This window comes from Lithobates pipiens, unplaced genomic scaffold (assembly GCF_037356315.1).
Source record: "Lithobates pipiens isolate NorthernLeopardFrog02 unplaced genomic scaffold, aLitPip1_a1.2 Scaffold_13, whole genome shotgun sequence".
NCBI lineage: Eukaryota > Metazoa > Chordata > Amphibia > Anura > Ranidae > Lithobates > Lithobates pipiens.
The window spans coordinates 286838610-286852763 of NW_027507718.1; the positions used below are offsets into that span (position 1 = coordinate 286838610).

The window sequence follows — 14154 nt, forward strand, 5'->3', positions numbered from 1 at the left end:
ACTGATTCCCCATAGAGGTACATATCATCACTGGTATCATTTCCTAGGCATGTCCACTTCTAAATTCACACAACTCCAGTGCTCACTGATACAGAATATTGTGAAAATGAATAACACTTATTTTTTTTATTTTTTATACTTGCACACCAATGTACCAAGAGTGAGATCTTTTTCGAGGTCCTACAGAAGAAATGAGCTAACACTTTAATTTGTGGGCGGAGATTCACTGACACATCAAAGTCACCAGTTCTCCAGCAGCTTGAAGAAAAATGTAACATTTCTCTTTTTTTTTTATTAGAAGATGCATGTCTTATTTTCATTATTTTGCTAATCCCTCATCACTGTGCTTTTTTGTGTGTCCTTTGCCCCCTCCCAATTCTTCTTTATATTTCTGATTTCCCTGACCTGATGATGAGATTTTGCTTGTGCTCTCTGTCTATCCCTCCCTGTGTGTGTGTCTATCCCCCTGACCCCTCTCCTCCCTCCAGCTCTGCTCACTGAGTTTGGTGGAATCTCTGCTGACGTCACGCCATTCCCCCAGCAGAAAGGGAGAGAGAGAGACAGACAAACAGTGAGAAGGAGAGAGCCTGGAGCAGACACCTCTCTTCTCCCAGCCTGATCAGGAACTTAGGAACATTGCTTTTCATTCTCTTTTCTTTTTTTTTTTTTTTTGCATTTTGGGATCCTTCATTTACTTCACTGGTTTGTGTGATGACCCAGCCAAGCCTGCACTGAGGATTTGTGTGCAGAAGTAAGGGCAGCCCATCAGACTAAGCAGGTAAGTCTCCACTGGCAGCCTAGCTGTAGCCTGCAGATGTGAGATCATGAAAGTTCATACATTTGTTCCACCTGGGCCTCAGCCATGTAACAGATCACCTTCTGATATATAATCCCTTTTACTGCCTTTTTCTGTATAGTCACTCCATATGGATGACTCTGTACTGTTATGTGCATTGCATGTGTGTTTGCACACTGTCCCTTGCTAGTGACCTTTTTGGGGGTTCTGACAGCACTCTGTTAAATAAGAATACATGGCATATCAAACTCTAAAATTTAGACAGCTTTAATTAAATGAAAATGTTGATTCACAGAAGAAGTATTTACCACTGGCCTGAGATGACTTCAAATGCTCCAGAAATATGTCTCCAGTCCCTTGTCTATGATTAGGTGCTTAAAGTGACTTCTTCTGAATGCAAGTAAACCAGCCCCTTGGGTATATATATATATATATGCTGATTTTAGAAGATATTTTATATAACAAATCAAACATACAAGGATACATTGGGTAGTGCAATTACTACAGGCATACCCCACTTTTAAGTACACAGTGGGGTTTATTTACTAAAGCTGGGAAGTGCAAAATCAGGCTCACTTCTGCATAGAAACCAATGAGCTTCCAGGTTTTATTGCCAAATCTTTATTGACTAAGCTGGGGTTAGAAGCTCATTGGTTTCTATGCAGAAGTGAGCCTGATTTTGTACTTTCCAGCTTTAGTAAATAAACCCCATTGTGTATTTAAAAGTGGGGTATGCCTGTATGTGCTTGTGCTAAAGAACCGATTCATCTTGGTGCAACTCAATGATGGCAAGCCATCAGAGTAAAATCCTATGGTCCTACATATTGGATCTGTGTCATAGTAGTTCGGTCATTCTTTGCATAAGCCTGGGGAGTTTTTATTATTTTAAGCAGCCCTTTCCACCATGTGTGTCCAGATTGTAGCTTGTGACAGCTATGTCCTGTTCTCAGGGTGGCTACAAAGCTATGTATATATTAAACAAAGTCAACTCAAGTACTTTCCCTCAATGTCAGACAAGTTTGTAACAGAAGACAAAGCAAACCCAGATGGTTTGAGATCTGAGGACAGTTAACACGATACTGATATGTGTGAAATATGGCTAAATGTGGCCCAGACATAAAATTACATATCGCACTTTCTTTTTTTTTATTATTCACTTCTGCCTCTCCACACATCACAAGTGGAATGTTTCAAAACTTGCTTGAAGTCTTACTATCATTTATACAGCAGGCTTGTCTATAGTGTGTAATAAAGGGGGCATTAGGACTAAAGTCAGACTGTTTTCCTATATGGCCTGGAAGCTGAACAGCAGCTGGCTGGAGGAATGTCAATGGATGAATTTATGTATCTAGCAGGGAAGGATATTAAAACACGAAATCGAGTTAAAATTGAGTAGCAGGGTCTGCAGCAGCTTGGTGGTCCCATCTTTTCTACAAGTGTTTACAACATAATGGCACAGTGCTAGAAACAGGCCTGCAAGTCTTCTTATTACCATCCTGTGAAGTCACAATGTTCACACATTACAAGCAGCTACCTGTATGATCCTTGTCTGCTGTCAGCTGTACAGGTGAGGGTACCTATATAAACATAAACACATCTGTGTGGGAATATATACTCCTCTTCACTAGAATAACATCCTCCTGGGGAGGTCATCTCATGCATGTCACCTTATAGTATTAATACTCATAATAAGTCTATTATAAGTATTTTTATTGTTGTTGTTATTAATAATAATAATAATAATAGCAGTAATAACAATAATAATAACATTATTATTAATGCTATTTTTTTATTGTATTTCAATTATTGTTGACGTTATCGATATAATTATTATTACGAAAATTATTATTATTTTAAAATTTTTATTTGAACGATAGAGCATATTAGAGTTAATATAATATTATAAACTAGTATACTTTTTTTTGCAAGTCCCTGCATCAGTCACCTACTTCTTTATAGACAATATACAGGCATACCCCACTTTTCAAATCAAACATACAAGGATACATTGGGTAGTGCAGTTACTACAGGCATATCCCACTTTTAAGTACACAATGGGGTTTATTTACTAAAGCTGGAAAGTGCAAAATCAGGCTCACTTCTGTATAGAAACCAATGAGCTTCCAGGTTTTATTACCAAAGCTTAATTGATCTGGGGTTAGAAGCTCATTTCCAGCTTTAGTAAATAAACCCAATTGTGTACTTAAAAGTGGGGTATGCCTGTAGTAGCTGTTAATAAGTGTCTATCCATCTTATCTCATATTTTTGCAATAAACTAGACACAACTTAGCGTTGTTCATCATTATATAATTACTGCAGTTATGTAGCATAGTTGAACAATCACAAAGGATAATTAAATTAATTAGTGCTAGCTAGTTGTTGTTGTTTTTTTGTGTGTATGTGTATTAATTTAATTATGTTTTTGTATTTTTATATATGTTTTTGCGTATTTGTATTCTCTAGAACATGGATATTTATAAGCACACAAAGCACGCACAAAAAGTGTATTTATTTGTATTACTATTTTCAAATCTGTATAGGATCCTACATCAAGGTACAATAATTCAGTAGGCAACATGAATACTGCACAATAGGACACAAATCATAAAAGGTTACTTTGTGATTATTATAAATATTGTACAATGTATCTTACAGGACACGAGAGCAGAAAATTTTATTTTGTGATTTTTACACTATAACTATTTTACAATGTATCTTACAGGACACGAGAGCAGAAAATGTTATTTTGTTAAAGTAAGGGTACACTAGTAGAGAATGTTATGCAATGCATACACTAAAGGTACACTAGTAGAGAATATTATGCAATGCTTCTAACAAAACACAAGAGCACAAAAGGTTATTTTGTGATTGTTACACTATTGTATGTGTGGCCATACATGGATCATGTACAGTATGCATGCATTGTATGACCTGCTATGATGAAGATTCTGAACAAATATTCTATAGGGCACAAGAGCAGCAAAAAAAGTTATTTTGTTAAAGGCACACTAGAGAATATTGTACAATATTTATTACAGAACAAGAGCAAGGAAGGTTTTTTTGTGATGTTGACACTAAAACTAATGTGGATTTTACAGGGCATAGGAGGAGAAACGTTATTTTGTGATAGATACACACACTAACAATAAATACTGTACATTTTTTCTTGAAGGGCATAGGAGGAGAAAAGTTATTTTGTAATAGATACACATATTAACAATACATAGTGTACAATTTTTATTGAAGGACATAGGAGGAGAGAGGTTATTTTGTGATAGATACACACACTAAAATAAATACTGTACAATTTTTATTGAAGGGCATAGGAGGAGAGAGGTTATTTTGTGATAGATACACACACTAAAATAAATACTGTACATTTTTTCTTAAAGGGCATAAGAGGAGAAAAGTTATTTTGTGATAGATACACACACTAACAATAAATAATGTACAATTTTTATTGAATGGCATAGGAGGAAAGATGTTATTTTTGTGATAGATACACACACTAAAATAATTACTGTACGATTTTTTTCGAAGGGCATAGGAAGAGAGAAAGTTATTTTGTGATAGATACACTAACAATGAATATTATACAATGTTTCTTGAGAGAAAAGTCGATATGTAATAGATAAAATTGTACAATGTTTCTTACAGAACATAAAAACAAACAAAAAATTATTTTGTTAAATGATGGTGAATATTGTACTTTGTTTCTTACAACACACAACAACAGAAAGGGCTTTTTGTGATAGGTACACTGTAAGACAAACAGTGAATATTGTACAGTGTTTCTTACAGGAAAAAGAGTAGAAATGCTTATTTAGTCATAAATACATTATAAGACTAACAGTGAATATTGGACAATATTTATTACAGGGCACAGCAGCAGAAAATGATATTTTGTGATACCTGCACTATAGACTGACAGTGAATATTGTATAATATTTATTACAGGACTCAGCAGCAGAAATGTATATTCTGTGATACCTACACTATAGACTGACAGTGAATATTGTATAATATTTATTACAGGACACAGCAGCAGAAAATGATATTTTGTGATACCTACACTATAGACTGACAGTGAATATTGTATAATATTTATTACAGGACACAGCAGCAGAAAATTATATTCTGTGATACCTACACTATAGACTGACAGTGAATATTGTAAAATATTTCTTACAGGACACTGCAGCAGAAAATGTTATTTTGTGGTGATACATATACTATAATACTATAGTATATGTATATTGCATTCATAGTATTATAGTATATGTATCACCACAAAATAACATTTTCTGCTGCAGTGTCCTGTAAAAACTATTGTACAATATTCACTGTCAGTCTATAGTGTAGGTATAGTGTAGGATTATTGTACAATATTTCTTAACAGGGCACAGCAGCAGAAAATGATATTTTGTGGTAGATACACTATTATAGTGAATGTGGTGCAATGGGGGGAGATTTACTAAAACTGGTGCACTCAGAATCTGGTGCAGCTGGGCATGGTAGCCAATCAGCTTCTAACTTCAATTTGCTTAATTAGGCTTTGACAATAAAACCTGGAAGCTGATTGGTTTCTATGCTGAGCTGCACCAGATGTAGTTGTATTTTTAGTAAATAACCCCTATTGCTTCTTACAGAACAGCAGAAAAGACTAGTGAACATTTTAATATTTCTTGAAAATATATAACCAGAAAAGATCACTTTGTTATAGCCCCCCTGTAAGAATTATAGTAAATACTGTACATTGTTTCTTGGCAGAAAAAAAAAGTTATTTTGGGATCGATATGCCAATATTCTACCATGCAAGGGCACAAGAGCAGAGAATTGCAATGGTCTCACTGTATCTAAAAGAGAATATTGTATAATATTTTTTTTTAATGGAATATACATAGAGAAATTTTTATTTTATGATAGGTACTCTGAATATTGTACAACATTCCTTATAGGATAATAGAGCAATGTGAGGTTATTTTGTGGTGGTCACAGAGTCCCAATAAAAATAGTACAATGCCTCTTACAGGGTCTTAAGAGCAAAGAAGTCTACTATGTGATGGGGACACTATATACAAAAAAAAAGTAATATATGTAATATTTGAGACAAGGTAAGGAAGAGATCAGAGAGAACGTGTGAAAGTGAAAAGTGCTGACCCCACCATAGGTTATCTAAAAATGATTCTTGTAATAATTAGGCCCCAGCTCCCAGTCAGCGGTAAGCATCAATCCAGACATCAAGTAATCATTCAGCCAATGCAGACATAAAAGGAGAAAAGAAAAAAAAAGAAGATTACCGAGATGATGACATGCAAATTTCCCCCGAAATTATCATAAGTAAACATTCCAATCCTGGGCTAATAAAATCCCATCTGTGTTACTTCATATCGAGTTAGTAGAGAGCTGTGATAATGAATTTTGTAATATCTCAGGAACAGACATCTCAATCAGGCACTAATCCTGAGATTTTTACTGCAGAATCATTCAAAGATGGGGCAGCCAAACTTCTGCTTCTCTTTGGCACAAGCCTGGGAAAAAAAAAACACAGGAGAGACTGGAAAAGAGAAAGGGAAAAAAAATCTGTGTGAAAATAGTAAACATAGTATTGCTTCCTGGGGTGGTGGGAGGGTCAGGAGTATGCACAGTGATTACTACTCACTGTCTCTATTACACTCTGATTAATTGTTCTCACACCACAAGTGAGCAATCACTGACTTCATCCTAATTAACACTGATGTACAAAGCACAAACAGCTTCTGTTTATCTACATCATGGGGAGGAACTTGTCATGGTGTGCTACCAAACATCACTGGGCTGATGGACTAAAGAGATATTAGGGGTTGATTTACTAAAACTAGAGAGTGTAGAATCTGGTGCATGGTAGCCAATCAGCTTCTAACTTCTGCTTGTTCAATTAAACTTTGGCGATAAAACCTGGAAGTTGATAGGTTTCTATGCAGCTCTGCACCGGAATTTGTACTCACCAGTTTTAGTAAATCAACTTCTATTCCCATCGAATATGATAAGATGAAATCTTTCTTTTTTTTATTTGCCCTTTATCTACTTGGGCACATTAATTACAGGCATACCCCACTTTTAAGTACACAATGGGGTTTATTTACTAAAGCTGAAAAGTGCAAAATTAGGCTCACTTCCTTCATAGAAACCAATGAGCTTCTAACCTCAGCTTGTTCAATTAAGCTTTGGTAATACAACCTGGAAGCTCATTGGTTAATATGCAGAAGTGAGCCTGATTTTGCACTTTCCAGCTTTAGTAAATAAACCCCCATTGTGTACTTAAAAGTGGGTTATGTCTGTATAGTCTTCAATAGAAGTAGTCTTTCTGTTACTAAACACATAAGTAATATTTTAAGACTCATTCTATTTCATGGCCTGTGGTCACTTCTGATACCCAACCAGGGTCTAGAGAACTAATACAAATATCTGACCCTGATTGGTTGTTAGAAGTGAACCCAAACTAGGGCCCTGCTACTAAATTAGCCCTAGTGTATGTATTACAATGGCTTTTGTTATCTCTATTGTCCCAGTATTTATAGAACAGAAAAAAAATGTCTTTCACTGGACACTTATAGGCTGATATCTAACCTAGGTGAACCCTTAATAATTGAAATGTTATTGAACAAATGAGTAATGGACAAGCCAGCGCTTTCTATAATTAGCTAATGTTTTCCTGGAAGGTAATGGCGTTAATTAATGATGAGACATGCAGCCTGCAGGTTGTGAAATTATTGAGATGGGCTGCACACTGATATCTGGCCATAATATATCATAATATTTCTACTTTATGCTTTGTATGATAAATTATAGATGTATGATCATTGAGCTGTCATATATATACACCTTATAATAATAATAATAATTATAATCATTATAATAATATTTTTTTTAAAAAAGATGATTGATTTACAGTGAATTACAGGTAGAAAGGAAGGAAGGAAGGAAAGAAAGAAAGAAAGAAAGAAAGAAAGAAAGAAAGAAAGAAAGAAAGAAAGAAAGGAATTGATGCATAATTTCCGAGCTGTCACATGTAGAGAAGGAGAGAAAGAAAGAAAGAAAGAAAAAAAAAGATAATGAAAAAAAAGAAAAAATAATGCATTTGATGCATAATACCGAGCTGAGAAGGAAGGGAGGAAGAGGGAAAGGAAGGGAGGGGAGGAAGGAAAGGAAGGAAGGAAAGAAAGAAAGAAAGAAAGAAAGAAAGAAAGAAAGAAAGAAAGAAAGAAAGAAAGAAAGAAAGAAAGAAAATGAAAAAAATAAAAATAATTTGATGCATAATTACTAAGCTGAGAAGGAAGGGAGGAAGAGAGGAAGGAAGGGAGAGGAGGAAGGAGAGGAAGGGAGGGGAGGAAGGAAAGGAAGGAAGGAAGGAATAAAGGAAGGAAAGAAAGAAAGAAAGAAAGAAAGAAAGAAAGAAAGAAAGAAAGAAAGAAAGAAAGAAAGAAAGAAAATGAAAAAAAGAAAAATAATTTGATGCATAATTACTAAGCTGAGAAGGAAGGGAGGAAGAGAGGAAGGAAGGGAAAGGAGGAAGGAGAGGAAGGGAGGGGAGGAAGGAAAGGAAGGAAGGAAGGAATAAAGGAAGGAAGGAAAGAAAGAAAGAAAGAAAGAAAGAAAGAAAGAAAGAAAGAAAGAAAGAAAGAAAGAAAGAAAGAAAGAAAGAAAGAAATGATTGATTTACAGTGAATTACAGGTATCCATGAAAATCACGGTTTCCCTTACTGTCCCAATATTTTCCAGATTAAGAGGCAACAAAGAAAATGGAGTCTAACTGTCGCAAGCTGGTGACAACCTGTGTCCAATTAGGTAAGAAGCATTTTTTCATTGTATGGCTGTGAAGAGGTGACTGTGGAGAATCGAGATTTCTATGTATAGTTTTGTGTAAAATCTGAATAGGAAATTGGAAGCGTTTGTTCCATTAGTGCGAGAAATTGCATAGACTTGGGTTAGACTGGGAACTGGTGACCCCCAGACTGGGACAGAGGTCAGTCCCCCCCCCCCCCCTCCTCCTGCTGTAAGCCCCATGTCTAAATCTCCTTTCTGTCTGAAATGTGCAGCTCAGCCCTTTGCAGTGGAGAGCCTCTTCTCTAAGGGAACCTGATAGGAACAGAGGGGACTTCTCTGCTGTATGGGGGACTCAATGGGACTGGCGAGCCGGGTGACATCAAAGCATCGCTTCTAGGATATTTTAATTAGCCTTACAAGGACCTACAACCGTCTGGAAAAGAAAATAACAAAATAATTCTCATTATTATTAGGTTTGGTATTTTTTTTTTTCTTTTACAAAAACTGTAAAACCTTGCCATCGAGGTATCTTATTATTGACCTCATAAAAAAAAAAAAAATATATATATATATATATATATATATATATATATATATATATATATATATATATATGCTGGGTGAAACAGAATGCCTAATAACGCAGGTAACCTAGCCTGTAAATTGGGTCATATAACTCAGCAACCTGTTAGCTCTGATGGTTATTATTATTTTACTACTATTATCTAATATTTGATTTTTGAATGTAAAAATAATAGTAATAACAATGGGCCAGTGGATTTCTTGCTATTTACTATTTTTGCAGAACAGCGGCTTCTGGAAATATAAATTTCAATTTTTGGAGGCTCGGGATGCGGGTGGCATTAATAGGCTAAGAGATGATTTACAAAGATATTTGTTGAGATAGTCCCATTAATGTGTTCAGCCTCAAATCATATACAGTACAGGAGTATAAAGGGTGAAGTCACTCTATAGGATTGTGTAGGAGAGTGGGTTGTTCTGATTTAGAAGAAAAAAAAAAAGTGACCCTTTCAGTATCACTGACCTAGAGTTTACTTAGTGGCACAGCATAGAAGCCACTATTGTACTTGGGTCAGCAGGCTTTCTCCAGAAATGATCCTATGGCGCACTCTGCTGGCAGACATAGGTAATAGCTTTAGGTAAACGAAGAATTGTCCCTATATCTTTCAGGCAATGATGCTGTAACCGAATTTGATCTATCTATCCATTGGGGGTATTTACTAAAACTGGAGCACACAGAACCCAGTGCAGCTGTGCATAGTAACCAATCAGCTTCTAACTTCAGCTTATTCAAATAAGTTTTGACAATAAAACCTACAAGCTGACTGGTTACTATACACATCTTCGCCAGATTCTGTGTGCACCAGTTTTAGTAAATATTCCCCATTATCTATCTATCTATCTATCTATCTATCTATCTATCTATCTATCTATCTATCTATCGATCTATCTATTATCTGTCTATCAAACTATATATCCATTTATCTATCCATTTATCTTATCTATGTTTGTATGTATGTAGGTATGTATCTATCATCTATCTATTTATTTATCTATTATTTTTCTATCAAACTATATATCCATTTAACTACCCATTATCCATATATATATTATATATATATATATATATATATATATCCACTAGCTTCATATCTATCTATCTATCCATCTATCTATCTATTTACATCTTGTCGATTAGTGATCTCTCGCTCTCATTCTCTCTTTTATATATATATATATATATATATATATATATATATATATATATATATATATATATATATATATATATAGATATAGATATAGATATAGATATAGACATCTCAATCAGGTTCTTAGGTCAAAATTAGGGGTTAATTTACCATTTTCTTTTTACATTTTCCCTCATTCTAATTGCTTATTTAAAGTTAACAAGCAGGAGCTTACTGCATAAGTACACCCGACACATAGCTGTAAAAATGTACAGTATAGTAAATGAGATAGGATCTTCTTATCCACCCAGATAAGCTGAGATCAGTATCTGTATTTTTAACCTGAGGGATATTTGGTTACATCTCAGCAATTAAAAGTACAGGTCCACCCCTATTATTTAAGAAATACGATGAAGGATAATTACAGTAAATAATGTTACATACAATTAATCGCAGCTTCAATGTACACTTGTCCATGTCAAATCCTTTTAACCCTCTCTGTGCCAACCTCCTTGATTGCACTGACTCTGACTGCAGTATGCTTCTGTGTGACCTGTCATTATTGCTCTGCAGGACGTGCTTTATTCAGCATTACAAGATCACAGATTTATAATTAGCGCTACTACTTGCTGTGGAAATAAATGTGTTGATAATGATAAATAATAGATCATTGAGCAAAAAAAAAAAAAAAAAAGTGAACAAAGGGCACACAGGACAGATTCTTCAATCTTGCAATTGTGTGTATCGCAATTTTCCAAATTGTGATGGAAGACCTATCAAAAATTAATTCACCGATCGAATAATATTTCCCTCCTCTATATCCTCTTGCAATAAGATCTACCCTGATATATTTCAGAGATACATGTAGACGTTGTATGTCTGGTAATAAATACATTTCTTTTCTTCAAATCATATATTTTATTTATGTATTTCTTTTTTTTCTTTAAAATTATACAGATTTTTTTGCTTACTTACAAATGTACACACTATACTAAAACGATTAAATTCATGCAAAACTGTGCATGTTTTCAGAATAAAAACATTAAATAAAATTAAAAAAAACAAGCTAATTGCATATTTCTATTAATTAATATGTAATTAAAATTCATCATAATTTATATATAAAACCATGAGAAAAGGAGACTGGAGAGTGTGAACTAACGCAGCCAATCAAATTGCAGCTGCCGCGTTTTAGAAAACAGAATAGAAATCTGATTGGTTGCTACAAAAGACCCCTTCTTTTTTTTTTTCCTTTGCTACTCTTATATATTATTTCTGTTGTCTGTTTTTTTTTTTCCTGAAGAAGCTTAATACTTCTGGCTTGAAAAAAAAATAAACAATATTAATTAAGGTCGATTTAATTAGGAGCATGGTCAGATATGTGACAGCACTAGTGTTTTCTGGAAAACCATTTTCTCCTGGATGTTTTCTTCTTTTTTCCCCCTGCTTACCAATAATATATGCAAGTGTAGCTGGGCTGACTCCAGGGAATGAGAATGTATAAGGAAAGATGTTGGCGTGAGCAGGAATATACTAATGGAACAATCTGATGTCTGCTTAATCCTATGTAAAAAGCATTGTCTTTTTGCCTAATATTGACTGAATGGTAATTAATGGCTCTCCATCCAGGAGAATAGGCAGTAATCCGGGCTTGTGTGAGAGAGGGAGAGACAATGTTATCAGACAGCAGAGGCCCCAGCAGCTCCGGTTTATCTATTCATAGAATATTACTCCAATAATCAGTAGAAATTACAAGGGAAGGGCTACAAGGGGCAACAGGCACTACATTAACCTGAAGCATCTGCTAACAGCTACCTGTGTAATTAAGTGTGTAATAAATGATATTGTTATATGTTAGCCACAAAGCTGCTTTTTAAAAATCCATAGATAGATAGATAGATAGATAGATAGATAGATAGATAGATAGATAGATAGATAGACAGACAGACAGACAGATAGATAGATAGATAGATAGATAGATAGATAGATAGATAGATAGATAGATAGATAGATAGATAGATAGATAGAAATATGTTTAAAATGTCTCATAGCCATCATTGCACATATGTCACTAAAAGGACCTTTTTCATTACTATGATTTAAACAATATTCGTTTGCATCTATATATATGTTTTACTACGTTGCCAATGCTCAGCTATACTGTATAGCAGTATATGCCTGGATTTCCTTTTTATTATTATTTATTTTCTTTTATTGTTTTTAAATGATATTAAAATAGTGCAGTGAGTACGTGATGGGAAAGGTGATTTGGCTTAAAATAATGAATATTTGTAGAGTTTAGTAGCCCTACCTATATATCTTGTCTGCATGTAGTAGTTCTCACTTGGAGAAACTTGTTCCACCTTTGCAGATCTGGGTGTGATACGGTATTGGATAAACACACCTCTAACATTATAGGAAAATGTACTCATTGTTAATTGCAAAGCTCACAAAGTAATAGGCTTGTTAATTGGTTTGTGTTTAATAATCAGGTACAATTAGGTGTGTGGTATGTTTGTGCACGCTTGCAGAAAATCGCTGTGTTTTGCCTGCTCGTGTTGTCCTATGTGTCCATACACATTAGGACGTGAGCTCAGCGTTTAGAGGCAACAGAAAAAAACCTTGCTGGTTTGTGTTTCTGAATTGAGCTTTCAAAATGCTAAACTACTGTGTTCAAAAACGCTCTTTATGAGCGTCTTTTTCTTTCTGCCAAGGGAACTGGCATTTTTAAGCCCAGTGGGCATTATTATTATTATTATCATCATCATCATTTTCAAAACTTGGATCATAGGTCACATTCAAGTTAAAGGTTTTATTAGTATTTTTTTTTTTATATTGTTGTTTAGGTTTCTGCCAAGGATTTTTTACACCACTGCAATTAGTTCTGCCTTATGTGCCCATATCATAAAAAAAATTACAAAAGATATTTTTTTATTTTAATTAGGCATGATTAAATTATATTTTAATGGATATGATGGATAAAGGCAATTCCTATTTTTAATTACATTTTACTAAAATTTAGTATGGACATTTTTATATTTGGTGTGGACAGTAACACACACCACACACACACACACACACACGTATATATATATTAGAATGTGGGGTTTATGTATTATTGATATTACACCCTAATTAATACAATTTGTCTATAGGGTATATGCCAGCAGAAACGAATTCATGATGATGATTATTATCATTCGGTATTTGACTCCACCCATTAAAAAGTGGGCACCAAAAAAGGCATGATAATGTAATCTACTCATTAGGGCAGATCTATAACATGCCACGACATGAGAAATCGGGTGTTACACTTCCATAGTGAATAGTGTGTGGTTTCTAGGCCTTGTTGTATAGAATGACGTGCAGGGATTTCAGATGGTAATATTCATTATGAATCCCGCAGGCATTGCCAGGTCTGTGTATATGGAGGAGGGCAGGACAGATGAGAGTTGGCGATACGTATTCACATTTGTTTGAGTTTGTTTATTCAATGTGACACCGTTTTGCCTGGTATGAAATATGCTGCCACTGAGCTCATAAAGCTACTTTCTGGTTTACCTGTTTATCTTATGCCACTTTCAAGTGGGTACTTATGCTCTACCTATACTGCTACAATTTAGTAAGAGGTCATTTATTAAGTTGACAGTTACTGTACACTGACAGAGCAAAAAATTATATATATATATATATATATATATATATATATATATATATATACAGAGTAAAAATGTTGCCCACCTAAATTTCCCTTGACCATGGAAGAAGGAAGACAGTCACAGCACTTTTGCTTTATCATTGTGTGTCTCAGGTTTCTTTAATGGCCTGATTTACTAAAGG

At 34.5% G+C, this 14154-nt stretch overlaps 1 protein-coding gene across 1 annotated transcript in view; it reads left to right on the top strand.

Annotated features, from left to right (window-relative positions):
• The first annotated feature begins 562 nt into the window (after positions 1–562).
• The window catches only part of PITX2 (paired like homeodomain 2), a 26792-nt gene continuing 13200 nt past the window's right edge, over positions 563–14154 (top strand). Inside the window, exons 1-2 of the mRNA XM_077476709.1 lie at positions 563–778; positions 8558–8623. Of these exons, the coding sequence (XP_077332835.1) occupies positions 8578–8623 (46 nt within the window). The 5' untranslated portion in view covers positions 563–778; positions 8558–8577. The remainder of the gene's footprint in view (positions 779–8557; positions 8624–14154) is intronic.